An 18,785-nucleotide genomic window follows, 5' to 3' on the forward strand; every position below is an offset into this window, starting at 1 on the left:
AAATAGCTATATACTGCAATACAGTAGTGCAGTGGTGGCGAACCTATGGCACGGGTGCCAAAGGTGGCACTCAGAGCCCTTTCTTTGGGCACCCGGGCCATCGCCCCAGAACACCAGACAGGACTCAAAGAATCTTCCTGCAGTTCCAAGCAACTTAGAAGATGCTGCTTTCAGTCATATTTTGATACTTACTTGCTACTTGGGACTGTAGGAAGAGGGAGAATGAATAGATAGGGCCGAATTATCTTTGAAGGACCTCCTGCTGGTCCCTACAGGTCTACAGAGGTGCACTGGAAAGAATCTAAAATTATACAAATTTTCCATATTTCTACTGTGTTGCTGTCCTCAGGAGGCCAATATGATTGTTGAAGAATAGGGAGCAGTAATTTACAGCTTTAATTTTTTGTTGGCACCTCGCGATAAATAAGGGGGGTTTTAGGTGTGTTTTTGGGCACTCAGCCGCTAAAAGGTTCGCCATCACTGCAGTAGTGCAATAAAATGAAGTAAAAATCGCACATTGCATAGGTCCGTACACCAGTGTGAACGTTATTTTGCAAAATAAAAAGGAAGTGTCATTTTGAGCACAGGATGAAAGCTGTAAAAACTGAGCCGAGTTTTTAACCCCCTAAGGACGCAGACATTTTACAGCTTAAGGCTCAATCCCATTTTTTGGATTCTGACCTGCGTCGCTTTATACGGTTATAACTTTTGAACGCTGTTACTTATCAAAACGATTCTGAGATTGTTTTTCCCCACACGTTGTGCTTCAATTTAGTGGTAAATTTTGGCTGATACGTGTTTATTTATAAAAAAAATTTAGAGAAAATGATGAATTTTTTGAAAAATTTGCCATTTTTGAAATTTTCAGGCAGATAGATTTGCCACCTAAATAACTTGCAGAATAACATTTCCCATTTGTCTACTTTACATTTTCATCATTTCTGAAATGTTTGGATAATTTATTTTGATGTCGCGCGGCTTACAAATTGAATATCGCTTTTCCGGATTTTCAGAATTTACTGTTTTGGGGATAAATACAGTTTTGAATGTAATTTTACATATTTAGCATTAAAACCCCCCTATATAACCAACCCATTTTCACATCTGCACCCCTCAAGCTATCAGAAACAGCTTTTACAAAGATTGTTAACCCCTTGAGAAAACCCACCATACAATTCGTTCTGCAATTTCTCCTGAGTACAGAGACCCCCCACATGTGGCTGTGACTTGTGTTATGGGGGCACAGCGAGGCGCAGAGGGGAAGGAGCACCCTGCAGCTGCCAGGATTTTAGTTTCTTCATTGGCCCCTTTTGTAGGCTATAAAATTTTCGCTTTTTCGGGGCCATGTGACGGTATTTTTTTTGCGGGATGAGATGCTTTTTCCAGTGTTACCATTTTGGGGTTAGTATCACCTATTGTTGAAAATTTAGGAACTTTTTTTTAGGGCAGGAGTAGAAAAAAAAGCATCAATTCTGTACTGGATTTTTTTACTTTTTTTCTGGTGTTCGCCTTTTAGCCTAATAATACGATTACGGGGATACCAGACATGAATGTTTTTTTCTTACGTTTTACTAAATTTGTCAAATAAAACCTTAATGTGGGGAAAAAAATCATTTTTGCGTTGCTGTCTTCCAAGTGGCATAACATTGTTAAGGAGCTGGTTGATGGCTTGTTTTTTGCAGGACATGTTGTACTTTGCACCAGTATCATTCTGGAGTACATTTTTGATCACGTTTTATAGCATTTTTGTGGGATTGAATAGGTGAAAATCATAATTTTTTGGAGGGTTTACATTTTTTTTTTACGGCATTTATCGTGCGGGTTCAATAATTATTTACTGTTATTCTACGGGTTGTTACGGACGCGGTGATACTATATATGTGGGGTTTGTGTTATGATTGACTTTTTTTTTTAGTTATGTCTCTACGTTTTGGGGCTTTTGGGCATTTTTATTGCTTTCTTTCTTGAATAACTTTTTTTTTTACTTTTTCACTTCTTCCACCATGGGACATGAACAAGCAATCATCTGATTGCTTGTTCATGATAATATCCTGATAATATGACGTCAGACGCCATCCAGATCAGACCCCAGTGATGCCACAGTAACTATCAGCGATCGTGGGGGAAAGATCCACCAGAAGCATGTTAGATGCCGCGGTCACTCTGACCGTGGCATTTAACAGGTTAAGCCCCCCTGATCGGAGCCCACGCTGATAGTGGGTGTTACATAGTGTTTCCCCGATACCGGTTCAGCTCAGATCTTCAGATGAACCGGCATCTTCTCAGCGTCTGATATATCGGATGATGAGCGTTAAGGCGGTTAAACAACTTTCTAGTACATTACATGGACTATTAAATTACGCCACTAAAAAGTAGTTTGTCCTGCAGATAACAGGCCTTTACACATCTCTGCAAGTGTAAAAATACAATGTCCAGTAGGATGAAAAGGAAACACTCCACAAAAACCCCCAACACTGTTTGCGAATTTTTTTTTAGGTGCAGCACAATTTAAGACTAACACCATCATGCTCCAGAGCTGCATTTGTAACTCTGCTAAACATTACTGGAAGACTAGCATCTGTTACACCCATTTTCCAACACTGCAAGTATAATCCCTACCTAATATTTATGTGCATGTGTGAGTCTTTGAATGTCATTTTACATATTTTGAGATAAGCCTGACATACTGGTGAAAGCACAGCAGAATAGTGAGTGCAGCTATGGAGAATAATACAGGATGCAGACCATGTAGGGGTATATTGTACTTTTATACACTAAATCTACAATTCATTATATAATTCATAAGCCAACAAGTATCTCTAAATGTTTTTCAACCAGGTTTTATTGGTTTGGTGATCAGTACACAGACACTATGAACAATCTGTACATTTCAACCTTAAACTCTAGTAGAATGGAAATCTAGGAATAAAAACATGAAAAAAAAAAATAAAAGAATCCAAAAATCTAGCGGCTTCTTCAACTCCAAGTTCAAAATACAAGTTGTTTTAAATTTCTCTTTTGTAAAAAATAACAGAGCACCCCTCGTACCAGCATCTTTAATGCAATCACTAAATTTCCCCCCACATTCTCTGCAAAGGGAGATGGCAAATAGAGAACATAAACCGATAATGCAGCCGCCCTGGGGAGTGATGTGGTCGACAATGTAACCGCTTTTTTGTATTTTATTGAATTTTTCACAACTTCCCAGTACTTCACATCACACTCACTACACACTCGAAGTTTTTTTTTTTTCCAAAAAGATTCACAGCACTTTTACATAGTTACTGAAATGAAAAATAAAATACCACTACCCAAAAATAGGAAAAATATGGTAACATCACAGATAAGTACACAATTTTTTTTTAGAGGGAAATCCAACACCAGGGGATACTTTTCGTTTTTTTTTTTATTAGGTTGTAAAAATTTTGTACGCAAGACAATATGGGTACAGAGAACAGTTAAAATGTTAAGACAAATAAAAAAAATGTCATTCATATCGGCCCGTATGGGAAACACTGGGCCGTGCCATCCCCCACTCCTAGTCAGGGAATCCGCTAGTAAGATAGCAGAAGGCGTTCGGTCACGAAAAGGAAAAAATGTACGTATTTAACCGTCTGGTCAGAAGAAAACTAACGGGATTGAATCCCGCTCCAACATTGAATTCAGTTACAATTTGTAGACAATTGACGACTGTATAGAATAATAATGGCCAGAACATTTCAAATACAATTAAAAAACTGAAGAAAAAACAAAGACGTGGTGGGATTCCCTCCTATTTTAAAAATGTGTTTTCTAGAATTAAACTACTAAAAAACTTGCATTTACAAAATAGCTGATAAAAATATTCCTCTGAATTGTACAAGGGAGGTACAGGAACCACTGATAAAAGACTCGAACAGATGTAGGTTATTCAGATTTGGATTCCTTGTCTCCTCCATCGGATGCTGGGGCCTGAGAAGAACAAAGACAAGCAGTTATTATGAGACATACGTCACCAAATTAGTCAAATCACACAGCAAATAAAACTGTACACAAGTGCAACAAGAGAAGGACAGCTGCAGATTTTGATTCTGTTGCTTCTGCTTTCAAGAGCACTCCTGGTTTGGGCTAAACCGCCTGGAGTGTAAATGCTCCCTCAGAAGGTGGTTGTCCAGAAGTTGATCATCATGTCTACTTTCTCCAGACAGTGTCACACCTGACCACCGCTTGTGCTGGCATTGCAGCTCAACTGCACAGAAATGCATGGAGCCGTACCACAATAGCCAACATTACCCGTGGTCAGGTGTTGTGCAGTTATTGGAAGAAAGCATACATTTTTTCAAACAAGAGTATAACCTTTGCACTTGGTGTATAAGAGGTCAAATGCATCACCAAGACCAAATTATGTCTTTCTGAAAGCTTGGAAATATATGTCAAGATTTTCTGCTCAAGACTTGTCTACAAGCATTGTTAAGGAATGCAGCTACATCCCATTCAATGAAGATTAAGTAGAAATGCAAAACCAGATCATCTAGACAGGTGAAGAGATGACTCCGAATAACAGCAGCCATGTTTATCTACTACTGTAGAATTCCCCAATATAAGCGTTTATGCACGAAAGCTCCGACAAGCAGAGATTTCAGCTGACTTAAACATGTATCAGAAACTTCTCTTGTTGTCTATAGCAACCACAACTCCAACATTCCAGAGGTTGAAATATTACTGGTCACCACGGGCTCCAAGACTAGTTCAGAAAGTAATTGACTAGACAACATCCCGGAGCACTACACACCTCGTCACTTTTTGTCTCTCCGTTTTCGGATGGCAGATCTTCCTTAGCTTCCTCTTTGTTAGCTTCTTCAGTCTGTTTGCCTTTGGCTCCTTTCTTTCCCTTTGCTGGAACTTTTTTTTCCTCGGACTTCTCCTTGAAGAAAACAAGTTGTGGTTAGTACAAGTGCTTGTGCAGCCAAAGGCATTAACTGAGCCACTGGTGTGGAAGCAAACAGTAACCTCCACTAATGTGATATCCATTGTGAGTTATATATGCAGGAAACATTTGCAACCATTCCACACTTCACTTTTGGAACCTCCCCCTCCCCAGATACATGGAGAGGTTGTCAGATGCTCAACCATAACTTGCAGTTGCCTTCTGCAAAATTTACAACTAACTTACAATACTTGGCGACAACAGCTAGTCACTAGTACTAAAATTATGAGTGTCATAAGAGGTTTTGCTGTAATATATAACTGCCTCTTGCTGCAAACCAGGATCTAAAGGTTGAGATAATTGCAAAAACCAAGTAATGGATTAAATGGCTTAACAAGATTTAGCAAGAAGTTTGCCACACCATCACCACAACTGCCCACAGGTCATGAGATATTGCAGCTCATTCCTATTCATTGCAAAGGAGTTTAACTGCAAATCCAGGCACAATCATTGGGTAGAAATGGTGTCAGTTATTTCGGTCATGTTATTGCTGTAGTTATTACTGAATGGACAAGCCATTCAAACCCAACCATAAATTTCTGCTTTACCAGTCCAATAACCAGCATTGGTTTTGAACTATGCCCCCTATAGGTCCACATGGCCACTGAACTCACCTTTACTGCAGCCTTTTCCTTTTTTGGCTTTGGTTCGGCTTTTGGTGGAGCTGGTTTCTGGAAAAACAGGACAAAAGTAGTTATAAAGTGTCCACAAGGCAGATAAAACACAAACACTCAAAGTTCTCCTACCACAACCAATACCTGTATGACTAACACCAGAGGCATGGCTCTTATTTGTGGGGCATTGACCACATTCCTACTGCTAAAGCATGGATCAGCACACTATCATGCAACGTCCAGCATATGCACGCTGCTGTTTGCAGAGGGAACATGTATTCTGGGAGTTGTAGTTTCAGTTTGACTATTGTATTGTTTTTTAACATCATGAGAGCTATACATTACCATGATCTCATGACTGCCCAGTAGTTATGACACTTGCTGGCATGATATATATATGGAATAGATAGTACAACATACACAACACCTCATATGTTGTGCAACCCTGACTTCACTACTTACAGCTGACAACCGTGCCGACCTTCTCTTGGGCTCATCCTTGGCATCTCCAGCATCAGCTGCGTTGACCTATAGAAAGAAAAAACATTAAAGTTAAGAAAAAGTCTAATTTGCACATTAATAAACTAAAATATCAGAGAACACAAGGCTGCCCACTCCTCTTAGTTGCTAAATCCTAAGGCAATCCTTATTAACAGCAAAACAGTTAAGTGTTTGCAAAAAAACACTTCATTAGGAAAAAAAGGCTGGACTGAGCATGGATGTGCAAAATACATAGTTATACAGTGCAATGCATGCTTTGTGAATCACATCAACAAGGTGCCCTTTAAATTATGACAAAAATAAATGCAAAAGAGAACTTGTTCACCAGAAGCCTGAGGTCACATGCAAAGACACTGAAGCAGCCGCCATTTACTGGCAGGCCTCACCATCACATTACAGAACACTCCATCTACAGGCTGGGGTCCTCCACACACGTGTCAGCCAGCAGATGGCGCTGAGCAGACATGACCGCAGGACATGAAATCCATCGTAAAGAATAATTGGGAGGAGGAGATAGGAGGAGCAGGGGGGTGTGTGCGCTGCAAGAATGTAAGCTGCCTTATAAACAAACAAGAGCCGCTGGTCACCCTCCCCCCACCTGGTGTGCACGAGTGGTACATGCCCCAGCTATGGAGACAGCGGCTCCTCAACATCATCCCAACGCACTGAGGGGAAGAAGTCTCTGGGCCGTGACGTCACGAGCACCGCACGCCACTGCCGCGCTCCCATTGGCCGGAGCTTGTCAGCCGCTGCCCGCTGATTGGCTAAAGCGCGTCGTGAACGTTCTAGATCGTCAGGGAGCCTCCCCCGCTCGCTCTGACTGACCAGTCCGCTGCGGAGAGTGCGGAGGAGAACCCGCCACCGAGGGCTGCGGGGCGGGCGGGAAGAAAAACAAGACAAGAGCTGATCCCTTCTCCCAGTGCGCGCCATTACTCTCCTTCCCTCACTAACAACCCCCCCTCCACCTCCTCCCTCTCTCCTCACAAATCCCCACTCGCCGCCATTACCAAAACCGTCACCAACGGCTAAAATTAACCGGATTAAAACAAAAAGCTAGAAAACAAAAAACACTGAATAAAATATAACAGGGCGCCCTTGTACCAGCACAGCGCCGTGCACACAGCCGAGTCTCCAATGCCACTTTTTTTGGCGGCAAAACAGAACGCACAAGTTACATGACGAAAAATAATAATAAAAAAAAAAATCCCCAATGGAATCCGCACACGTCCTTGAGAGCGCAGCGGCGGTACCGCAGCAGGCAGGCACTTACCTTTCTCTTAGGCATGGCGATTGTTTTTGTGCTTTAGATGCGTTAAAAAAATTGGTAAAAAAATTCCTAAAATTTAGAAAAAAAAAATTGATAATAACGCAAGCTCCTGCAGGACGAGCTGACAGTCCCTTCCTTCTCTCCTCCTGCAGATGGAGTCCTCACAAAGAACTAGCTGCACACACGGCGCTCGCAAGCGGTTAATATGCCACAGCCAGGAGAACTAGTTCAAACCGGATAGGATCCCTCCGCCTCTTTATCTATTCAACCTGCCGGAGAGAGAGGGGGGCTACCAGGCGGGGCTTAAACCCCCAAACCACGCCCCTGTGCCCCCTGCTGATTGGCTGGGGTTGCCTAGAGAGCGCCTTTTAAACCATAACACAGCACCTGTCTGGATAGGTCGGCCTGTCAGTCATTCAGTAATTGCCCCCTCCCCCTCCTTTGCCCCCCCCCGGTGTAATTGTAAATCGGCTTTCCCCCTTCTTCTATTGTTTTCCACACGTTTGTTTGAATCACTCGGGGTTGGTAAATAAGAAAAAAAAAAAAAAGAAGGGCGGCCGCTGATTGGTGGAGAGGAGGAGGGAGCGCGCGCGCGGGCTGCTCCTCCGGACACCAACGGCCGTTACCTCAGAGGATAGAAACGGCGGAAAAACGTGTAAAGAAAAAAAATAAATAAAGCCGATGCGAGCCCCCGGTGTGTGACAGGATGGTAGTCTGTGTATTTCTCCGTGTCCGGGCCCCGCCTCCTCCTCCGCCGGTTATGGGAGGGGGCGTGGTGTGCTGATCGCTATTGTGTGTGATGTGATCCCCGGGAACATGGCGGAGGGCTGCGCGTGGCTGCTAGTGCTGCTCACTGTGTTTCTGTGCAATCTCTTTAAAACTCAGCTTCCTTCCTTATCCACAATAGTAAGTAACAGGCCGCAGCACCTCACACACCATCTGTACACCAGAAACCAGACACTAACATGGAGGAGTGCGGCTTCTCCTTCACCTCATATAACCCCTCTGCAATGGCGAGCCCTGGCCACAGAGCATGGCCTCGGCACCCAGTATGGAGGGTGCCCCCATCCCCCAGCTACACACAAATATGGAGGGTGCCCCCCCCCCAGCTACACACAAATATGGAGGGTGCCCCCCCAGCTACACACAAATATGAAGGGTGCCCCCCCAGCTACACACAAATATACCCCCCCACCCCAGCTACACACAAATATGGAGGGTGCCCCCCCCCAGCTACACACAAATATGGAGGGTGCCCCCCCCAGCTACACACAAATATGGAGGGTGCCCCCCCCAGCTACACACAAATATGGAGGGTGCGGGTGCCCCCCCCCCCCCCCCCCCCCAGCTACACACAAATATGGAGGGGGCCATCCCCCCAGCTCCACACAAATATGGAGGGTGCCCCCGCAGCTACACACAAATATGGAGGGTGCCCCCCCAGCTACACACAAATATGGAGGGTGCCCCCCCAGCTCCACACAAATATGGAGGGTGCCCCCCCCCAGCTCCACACAAATATGGAGGGTGCCCCCCCAGCTCCACACAAATATGGAGGGTGCCCCCCCCAGCTCCACACAAATATGGAGGGTGCCCCCCCCAGCTCCACACAAATATGGAGGGTGCCCCCCCCAGCTCCACACAAATATGGAGGGTGCCCCCCCCAGCTCCACACAAATATGGAGGGTGCCCCCCCAGCTCCACACAAATATGGAGGGTGCCCCCCCCAGCTCCACACAAATATGGAGGGTGCCCCCCCCCCAGCTCCACACAAATATGGAGGGTGCCCCCCCCCCAGCTCCACACAAATATACCCCCCCCAGCTACACACAAATATTTAGGGTGCCCCCCCCCCCAGCTACACACAAATATACCCCCCCAGCTACACACAAATATACCCCCCCAGTTACACACAAATATTTAGGGTGCCCCCCCCCCCCCCCAGCTACACACAAATATACCCCCCCAGTTACACACAAATATACCCCCCCCAGTTACACACAAATATGGAGGGTGCCCCCCCCGCTACACACAAATATACCCCCCCCCAGCTACACACAAATATACCCCCCCCAGCTACACACAAATATACCCCCCCAGTTACACACAAATATGGAGGGTGCCATCCCCCCAGCTCCACACAAATATACCCCCCCCAGCTCCACACAAATATACCCCCCCCAGCTACACAAAAATATACCCCCCCAGCTACACACAAATATGGAGGGTGCCCCCCCCAGCTCCACACAAATATGGAGGGTGCCCCCCCAGCTACACACAAATATGGAGGGTGCCCCCCCCCCCAGCTACACACAAATATGGAGGGTGCCCCCCCCCCAGCTACACACAAATATGAAGGGTGCCCCCCCAGCTACACACAAATATACCCCCCCACCCCAGCTACACACAAATATGGAGGGTGCCCCCCCCCAGCTACACACAAATATGGAGGGTGCCCCCCCCCCAGCTACACACAAATATGGAGGGGGCCATCCCCCGCAGCTACACACAAATATGGAGGGTGCCCCCCCAGCTCCACACAAATATGGAGGGTGCCCCCCCCAGCTCCACACAAATATGGAGGGTGCCCCCCCAGCTCCACACAAATATGGAGGGTGCCCCCTCCCCCATCTGGATGACCAGAGCCACCATTGTGTTACACGTATGATGGATGGATGGATGTGTATGATGGATGGATGTGTATGATGGATGGATGGATGTGTATGATGGATGGATGGATGGATGTATGTATGTGTATGATGGATGTGTGTGACGTCTACATCCTGAGCGTGTATCTGTGATGTGACGCTGTGACCTTCACTACATGTCTGGGTGTTTTAGGGCGATGCAGCAGAGTTTACTGTGTAAAGGAATTTTGACAAGTACAGGCAGTCCCCGGGTTACATACAAGATAGGGACTGTAGGTTTGTTCTTAAGTTGAATTTGTATGTAAGTCGAAACTGTATATTTTATCATTGTAGTTCCCGACAATTTTTTTTTTTGCCCCAGTGACAATTGGAGTTTCAAATTTTTTTGCTGTAATAGGACCAAGAATTATCAATAAAGCTTCATTGCAGACAATTTTAAGCTGATTATTGCAATCTGGGACTATTTTAAAGCATCCAGAGAGCTTCACCAGAGGTCACAGTGGGCAGAGGGGTCCGTCTGTAACTATGGGTTGTCTGTAAGTCGGGTGTCCTTAAGTAGGGGACCGCCTGTAATGAGAAATGTATGTAAAATCACTTTTGGGATGTGTTCACACACCAGAATTCTGCACGGCCGTGTGATTTTGGCTGCTCCTAATGTGCCAATACGTTCTCTATTGGGATACGCAGCGCCTGTATGATCGCAGCACAGAATTAGGAGGAATCGTTTAGAAAAAGTTTCTGACCGAACATTGTTCAGTGTAAATGTAACCCAAAAAGTGACAACCCCCCCCCCCCATGTTACACAAGGGTTTCTAATGTTTGGCACGCTGGGTGTGTGTATTGCTGCAGGGTCACTGGCCCCTGAGACTTCATATGGAAGGCTCTACCACTGATCATGTACCCCCCAGGGTGACGCTGTGTTCACACTATACGTTTTGGATTTGATTCTTTGTAGTTTGAAACACATTGCGTGAGCATCAGGGGAACGCAGCTTAAAGAGGACCTGTCCGGTTGATTTGGGACCCTTAACCGCCTACAGGTCCTTATGGCCCTGTGGTTTAGGATACCAAATTGACCTGTATGACAGATTTCCATGGGCTTAATTAAAAAAAAACACAAAAAAAACCTTTTACACTCTCCTTTTGCGTTGCGGGATAATGTCAGGGTTTTGTGTGCATGTGCCGTACCTACAGAGCCTGCACAGTGATCCCGGGGTATAATGGACTGATTTCACTTGTCGCAACGTGCTGGGCCGGGAATGTTTGGTTATTTCATGCAATACGTAGACTATTTTTACATGATGATTTAGGACACTAAACTACCAGTCAATAAGGAGCTATGGGTGTTTTAGGCCCTTTCACGTGTTTAGGCCGTAATTTATAGGGGTCGTCAGGTGATTGGTGGAGGTCTCAGTGGAGGATAGGATATGGCCGGGTAATCATTTTGAAATTAACCAATGACTAGAAAAATAAACTTCTGTATCACTAATAATATCATATTCCGTAGCTTTACAAATCATAGGGGACATATACAAGTATAATATTACATTACAGGGTACAAACAGTCATATGCAACACAAGAGCTTACAGTCTATGAGGATGAGTGGGGGGGGAGGGGCACAAGAGCTTACAGTCTATGAGGATGAGTGGGGGGGGGAGGGGCACAAGAGCTTACAGTCTATGAGGATGAGTGGGGGGGGGCCACAAGAGCTTACAGTCTATGAGGATGAGTGGGGGGGGGGGGCACAAGAGCTTACAGTCTATGAGGATGAGGGGGTGACACAAGAGCTTACAGTCTATGAGGATGAGTGGGGGGGAGGGGCACAAGAGCTTACAGTCTATGAGGATGAGGGTGACACAAGCTTACAGTCTATGAGGATGAGGGGGTGACACAAGAGCTTACAGTCTATGAGGATGAGGGGTGACACAAGAGCTTACAGTCTATGAGGATGAGGGGTGACACAAGAGCTTACAGTCTATGAGGATGAGGGGTGACACAAGAGCTTACAGTCTATGAGGAGGAGGGGTGACACAAGAGCTTACAGTCTATGAGGATGAGGGGGGGACACAAGAGCTTACAGTCTATGAAGATGAGGGCTGACACAAGAAATTACAGTCTATGAGGATGAGGGGGTGACACAAGAGCTTACAGTTTATGAGGATGAGGGGGTGACACAAGAAATTACAGTCTATGAGGATGAGGGGTGACACAAGAGCTTACAGTCTATGAGGAGGAGGGGTGACACAAGAGCTTACAGTCTATGAAGATGAGGGCTGACACAAGAGCTTACAGTCTATGAGGATGAGGGGGTGACACGAGCTTACAGTCTATGAGGATGAGGGGGTGACACAAGAGATTACAGTCTATGAGGATGAGGGGGTGACACAAGAGCTTACAGTCTATGAGGATGAGGGGGTGACACAAGAGCTTACAGTCTATGAGGATGAGGGGGTGACACAAGAGCTTACAGTCTATGAGGAAGAGAGGGTGGCACAAGAGCTTACAGTCTATGAGGATGAGGGGGGGACACAAGAGCTTACAGTCTATGAGGATGAGGGGGGGACACAAGAGCTTACAGTCTATGAGGATGAGGGGGTGACACAAGAGCTTACAGTCTATGAGGATGAGGGGGTGACACAAGAGCTTACAGTCTATGAGGATGAGGGGGTGACACAAGAGCTTACAGTCTATGAGGATGAGGGGGTGACACAAGAGCTTACAGTCTATGAGGATGAGGGGGTGACACAAGAGCTTACAGTCTATGAGTATGAGGATGTGACACAAGAGCTTACAGTCTATGAGGATGAGGGGTGACACAAGAGCTTACAGTCTATGAGGATGAGGGGGTGACACAAGAGCTTACAGTCTATGAGGAAGAGAGGGTGGCACAAGAGCTTACAGTCTATGAGGATGAGGGGGGGACACAAGAGCTTACAGTCTATGAGGATGAGGGGGTGACACAAGAGCTTACAGTCTATGAGGATGAGGGGGGTGACACAAGAGCTTACAGTCTATGAGGATGAGGGGGTGACACAAGAGCTTACAGTCTATGAGGATGAGGGGGTGACACAAGAGCTTACAGTCTATGAGGATGAGGGGGTGACACAAGAGCTTACAGTCTATGAGTATGAGGATGTGACACAAGAGCTTACAGTCTATGAGGATGAGGGGTGACACAAGAGCTTACAGTCTATGAGGATGAGGGGGTGACACAAGAGCTTACAGTCTATGAGGAAGAGAGGGTGGCACAAGAGCTTACAGTCTATGAGGATGAGGGGGGGACACAAGAGCTTACAGTCTATGAGGATGAGGGGGTGACACAAGAGCTTACAGTCTATGAGGATGAGGGGGGTGACACAAGAGCTTACAGTCTATGAGGATGAGGGGGTGACACAAGAGCTTACAGTCTATGAGGATGAGGGGGTGACACAAGAGCTTACAGTCTATGAGGATGAGGGGGTGACACAAGAGCTTACAGTCTATGAGTATGAGGATGTGACACAAGAGCTTACAGTCTATGAGGATGAGGGGTGACACAAGAGCTTACAGTCTATGAGGATGAGGGGTGACACAAGAGCTTACAGTCTATGAGGATGGGGGGGGTGACACAAGAGCTTACAGTCTATGAGGATGAGGGGGTGACACAAGAGCTTACAGTCTATGAGGATGAGGGGGTGACACAAGAGCTTACAGTCTATGAGGATGAGGGGGTGACACAAGAGCTTACAGTCTATGAGGATGAGGGGGTGACACAAGAGCTTACAGTCTATGAGGATGGGGGGGTGACGCAAGAACTTACAGTCTATGAGGATGAGGGGGTGACACAAGAGCTTACAGTCTATGAGGATGAGGGGTGACACAAGAGCTTACAGTCTATGAGGATGAGGGGGTGACACAAGAGCTTACAGTCTATGAGGATGAGGGGGTGACACAAGAGCTTACAGTCTATGAGGATGAGGGGGTGACACAAGAGCTTACAGTCTATGAGGATGGGGGGGTGACGCAAGAACTTACAGTCTATGAGGATGATATAAATGCACATTACACCAGGGTCGGCTGAACCCCCTTCCAGTTTGGTAGGGACGAGATGATTATATTGTATGTATTGTATGTGTGATCAATGTTTATTTAGCAGGAAAAGCATTTTCATCAGAGACGGAGAGATTTCTGGGAGCAACTTTTCCCCTGTAACCATAGGGAACACATGCACACTCAGCCTGAATAAGTAGTAACTGCTGTGAACACAATTGCAGGCAGATGTGGTCAGAGAATTAATATGGGGGCTTATTACTGCCAGTCCTTTATGATTCTGGTTGGAAATGCAGTATGTTTTCTCTCTGTCCAGCTGTCCCGGCTGCTGCAGAAGGATGCCGAGCAGGAGCAGCAGATGAGGGCCGATATCCAGGCCATGAGGCAAGAACTCGCCAGTATCAGTATGATGGATGAGTTTGCGAGATACGCCAGACTGGAGCGCAAAATCAACAAGATGACCGACAGGCTAAAGACGCATGGTAATACATTGCTATATATAATCTATACCCTGCATATGTCATAAATACATGATAGGTGCAGGTAACACCTCAAATAACCGGATCCATCTGGAACACGGAGGTCCGCTGAGCCCCATCTGAATGGAGAGTTGGCCACACGTACTCAACCACCCATGTACAAGTCTATGGGAGCGCTGATAATAGACTCAGCAATATATGTCTCCATTGTGCCCGGCAGCAGGATAAGGTTCAGAGGTCACTCGCTCTCTAGCTAGGTCATGTATATGTTGTAAATACTCTTGATTCGAAAACCACACTACCCCTTGGTGATGCGGAATATGATGGCACAATACAAATAAAGATGTATTAGAAATAATACTAAATATCACCGCTCAAATGTAGTGCACAATGCACCTGCGGATCATTACTCCTCCCTAAAATCTGCACAAAAAAAAAAGTTGTACGTTTGTTTCAACTACAGGTGGTCCCCTACTTAAGGACACCCGACTTACAGACAACCCCTAGTTACAAACGGACCCCTGTGACCTCTTGTGAAGCTCTCTGGATGTTACTATAGTCCCCGGCTGTAATAATCAGCTGTAAGGTGTCTGTAATGAAGCTTTATTGATAATCCTTGGTCCCATTACAGTAAAAAAATTTTGAAACTCCAATTGTCACTGGGACAAAAAACTAATTTTGTCTGGAGCTACAATTATAAAATATAAAGTTTCGACTTATATACAAATTCAACTTAAGAACAAACATTGGTAAACTATCTTATATGTAGCCCGGGGACTGCCTGTAGTTCCCTATTTTTCCTGATAAATCAAGGCCTCATACAGCCGGAATGGTCTTTTCTGTTCTGTATATACATCTGTATTCTGTCCGTAAATACAGGACGTATTGCCATTATATGGCAATGTTTTGGACCGTATCCGTATAAAATACGGCAGGCTGGCAGATAATAGATGGCTGACTATTGGCCGGCTGACAGAGTGCACCTTCCCCTGGTTCTGGATACTAGACGTATATACGGCAGCATACGATGCACATCCATAAGCAGCACATATGTAGGCTTACATCGCACGACAGTGTGCCCGCCGTACCGTAGCACGGCGGGCACACGTCGACGCCTGGGAGAGGAATGCTGCTCACCCCCGCCCCTCTCCATAGAGAAACATGGTGCACTGTGCCCTATTACAGGGAAAGATAGGACATGTGCTATCTTTTCCCTGGCTATGGGATAGTACTGTGCTGCACGTCTGCTGCACCATACGGCTCCCGTTCTGGATGTACGTGTGAATGTAGCCTTAGCCTGTGTTTTATATGTTCCCATTAACTTCTATTGGCCATACGGAAATACGGTGGAAAATAGGACATGCTGTATATTTTTATACGGCTCACTTAAGGTACGTTTCGGTGGACTATACGGCCATGTACGTGGATGGCCAAATTTTCCAATGGAATGCCAGGAGCTGTATACCGGCGTATATACGGCCATTTTTATACGGCCGTGTGCATGAGGCCTCAAATGTCTAAAGTGAAAAATTGTGAGATATTTTGTTTCTGCGATGATCACTTATTTCCTATCCTGAGGAGATTGGAAAAAACCCTTTAATAGCCGCTAGTTCATGTATCGTGATCATAATTCTCCAAACACATAAACTTTTTTTTGACCAAATTTGCCATTTTACCTTAATATGGATCCTAAAGAGATCAGATCTACCATAAATATCTGCTATGTGAAGATCCAGCCTCCTGCTCAGGTTGTCTGACCTCAGTGATGGAGCCATTTACCTGCACTAAGCAAACGTCTATCCCTCCGCTAATCTCATCCATCCCCGCTCACTTTGAGGCAGGAAGTTACACATGTTAAAGGTCCCCATTATCATTGCTGCCATATTATTTAGCACCAATCAAGTATGTAAAATCTGTAGCGCCGCCCAACCCTGGACCATTGTGTGCAGTGACTTCTCACCGTCCCGGGCTGCATGCATGATAAAGGGCAGGTATATACATATACACAGAGGGTATTACCATACTCTACAATCATGCACACCAATGCTCTTCCCCTCTTTGGAGGCTGAGGAGTCTCAGGAGTCCTCCCAGGCATTACTGTATCTGACCTCTTCCCTCCATGCACTCCTGATTTTGGAGGTATTTACCATGACCAGACCTAATATCTGGGTAATAGAGGTTTTTTTTTACAATATTTACACATTTCAGGTGTTGTAAGGGTAAGCCCACGTTTTATTGTTTTCCTCTATGCACAGGAGAGGGGATAACAATTTGGTTGGTGGGGGTCCAATGCTTAACCTACCACTCCATTATTTAGACCAGTAGGGATCCAAGAAGTCGGATCCCCAAAGATCTGATTGTTGCCCCAATATTGTTCATCCTAATAAAACCTAGGCACACCCATTTCCTCTACAGCAGGGGCTGGGGACCTTTTTGGCTGAGAGCCCTGAGTGTCACATATTTTAAAATGTAAATAAAGCCATACAATATGCACCCCCCCCCAAGTAGATCGGTAGCCATAGCACATGTGCCCCCTCTAGTGGATAGGTAGCCACAGCCCCCACCCCCGGTTGATAGTAGCCACAGCACATGCCCCCCACCCCCAGGAGACAGGCAGCCACAGCGCATGCCCCCCACCCCCGGGAGACAGGCAGCCACAGCGCATGCCCCCCACCCCCGGGAGACAGGCATCCACAGCGCATGCCCCCCACCCCCAGGAGACAGGCAGCCACAGCGCATGCCCCCCACCCCCAGGAGACAGGCAGCCACAGCGCATGCCCCCCACCCCCAGGAGACAGGCAGCCACAGCGCATGCCCCCCACCCCCAGGAGACAGGCAGCCACAGCGCATGCCCCCCACCCCCAGGAGACAGGCAGCCACAGCGCATGCCCCCCACCCCCAGGAGACAGGCAGCCACAGCGCATGCCCCCCACCCCCAGGAGACAGGCAGCCACAGCGCATGCCCCCCACCCCCAGGAGACAGGCAGCCACAGCGCATGCCCCCCACCCCCAGGAGACAGGCAGCCACAGCGCATGCCCCCCACCCCCAGGAGACAGGCAGCCACAGCGCATGCCCCCCACCCCCGGGAGACAGGCAGCCACAGCGCATGCCCCCCACCCCCGGGAGACAGGCAGCCACAGCGCATGCCCCCCACCCCCAGGAGACAGGCAGCCACAGCGCATGCACCCCCAGGAGACAGGCAGCCACAGCGCATGCCCCCCACCCCCAGGAGACAGGCAGCCACAGCGCATGCACCCCCAGGAGACAGGCAGCCACAGCGCATGCACCCCCAGGAGACAGGCAGCCACAGCGCATGCCCTCCACCCCCGGGAGACAGGCAGCCACAGCGCATGCCCCTCACCGCCAGGAGACAGGCAGCCACAGCGCATGCCCCTAACCCCCAGGAGACAGGCAGCCACAGCGCATGCCCCCCACCCCCAGGAGACAGGCAGCCACAGCGCATGCCCCCCACCCCCAGGAGACAGGCAGCCACAGCGCATACCCCCCACCCCCAGGAGACAGGCAGCCACAGCGCATACCCCCCACCCCCAGGAGACAGACAGCCACAGCGCATGCCCCCCACCCCCATGAGACAGGCAGCCACAGCGCATGCCCCCCACCCCCGGGAGACAGGCAGCATGGCCCGCACCCCCAGGAGACAGGCAGCCACAGCGCATGCCCCCCACCCCCGGGAGACAGGCAGCCACAGCGCATGCCCCCCACCCCCAGGAGACAGGCAGCCACAGCGCATTCCCCCCACCCCCGGGAGACAGGCAGCCACAGCGCATGCCCCCCACCCCCGGGAGACAGGCAGCCACAGCGCATGCCCCCCACCCCCAGGAGACAGGCAGCCACAGCGCATGCCCCCCACCCCCGGGAGACAGGCAGCCACAGCGCATTCCCCCCACCACCAGGAGACAGGCAGCCACAGCGCATGCCCCCCACCCCCGGGAGACAGGCAGCCACAGCGCATGCCCTCTATGGGAGACAGGCAGCCACAGCGCATTCCCCCCACCCCCGGGAGACAGGCAGCCACAGCGCATGCCCCCCACCCCCAGGAGACAGGCAGCCACAGCGCATGCCCCCCACCCCGGGAGACAGGCAGCATGGCCCGCACCCCCAGGAGACAGGCAGCCACAGCGCATGCCCCCCACCCCCGGGAGACAGGCAGCCACAGCGCATGCCCCCCACCCCCAGGAGACAGGCAGCCACAGCGCATGCCCCCCACCCCCGGGAGACAGGCAGCCACAGCGCATGCCCTCCCCGGGAGACAGGCAGCC

General features: G+C 48.1%; 2 protein-coding genes across 3 annotated transcripts in view; one reads left to right on the plus strand and one right to left on the minus strand.

Annotated features, from left to right (window-relative positions):
• Positions 1 to 2,824: 2,824 nt before the first annotated feature.
• Positions 2,825 to 7,644, minus strand: HMGN1 (high mobility group nucleosome binding domain 1). Of its 2 annotated transcripts, none has more exons than XM_072138785.1 (5): positions 7,352 to 7,644; positions 6,043 to 6,108; positions 5,581 to 5,637; positions 4,772 to 4,900; positions 2,825 to 3,951 (listed from the first exon to the last, which is right to left on the minus strand). In XM_072138785.1, the coding sequence occupies exons 1-5, from the start codon at positions 7,364 to 7,366 to the stop codon at positions 3,907 to 3,909; spliced, it is 312 nt and encodes a 103-aa protein (XP_071994886.1). In that variant the 5' UTR covers positions 7,367 to 7,644; the 3' UTR covers positions 2,825 to 3,906. The 2 variants fall into 2 exon arrangements, with proteins under 2 accessions (XP_071994886.1, XP_071994885.1); XM_072138784.1 differs by having other exon boundaries at positions 4,772 to 4,903; positions 7,352 to 7,632.
• Positions 7,645 to 8,053: 409 nt separating this feature from the next.
• GET1 (guided entry of tail-anchored proteins factor 1) overlaps positions 8,054 to 18,785 on the plus strand; it is a 33,722-nt gene continuing 22,990 nt past the window's right edge. The window contains exons 1-2 of the mRNA XM_072138783.1: positions 8,054 to 8,254; positions 14,342 to 14,507. Coding sequence (XP_071994884.1) covers positions 8,165 to 8,254; positions 14,342 to 14,507 — 256 coding nt within the window. The 5' untranslated portion in view covers positions 8,054 to 8,164. The remainder of the gene's footprint in view (positions 8,255 to 14,341; positions 14,508 to 18,785) is intronic.

Source organism: Engystomops pustulosus, chromosome 2 (assembly GCF_040894005.1).
Source record: "Engystomops pustulosus chromosome 2, aEngPut4.maternal, whole genome shotgun sequence".
NCBI lineage: Eukaryota > Metazoa > Chordata > Amphibia > Anura > Leptodactylidae > Engystomops > Engystomops pustulosus.

Coding starts and splice junctions, on each gene's coding strand:
- HMGN1 (XM_072138784.1), bottom strand. Junction 4,904..5,580: donor AGGAAAAGGCTGCAGTAAAG/GTGAGTTCAGTG, acceptor GTTTTCTTCAAG/GAGAAGTCCGAGGAAAAAAA. Junction 3,952..4,771: donor GAGAGACAAAAAGTGACGAG/GTGTGTAGTGCT, acceptor TGTTCTTCTCAG/GCCCCAGCATCCGATGGAGG.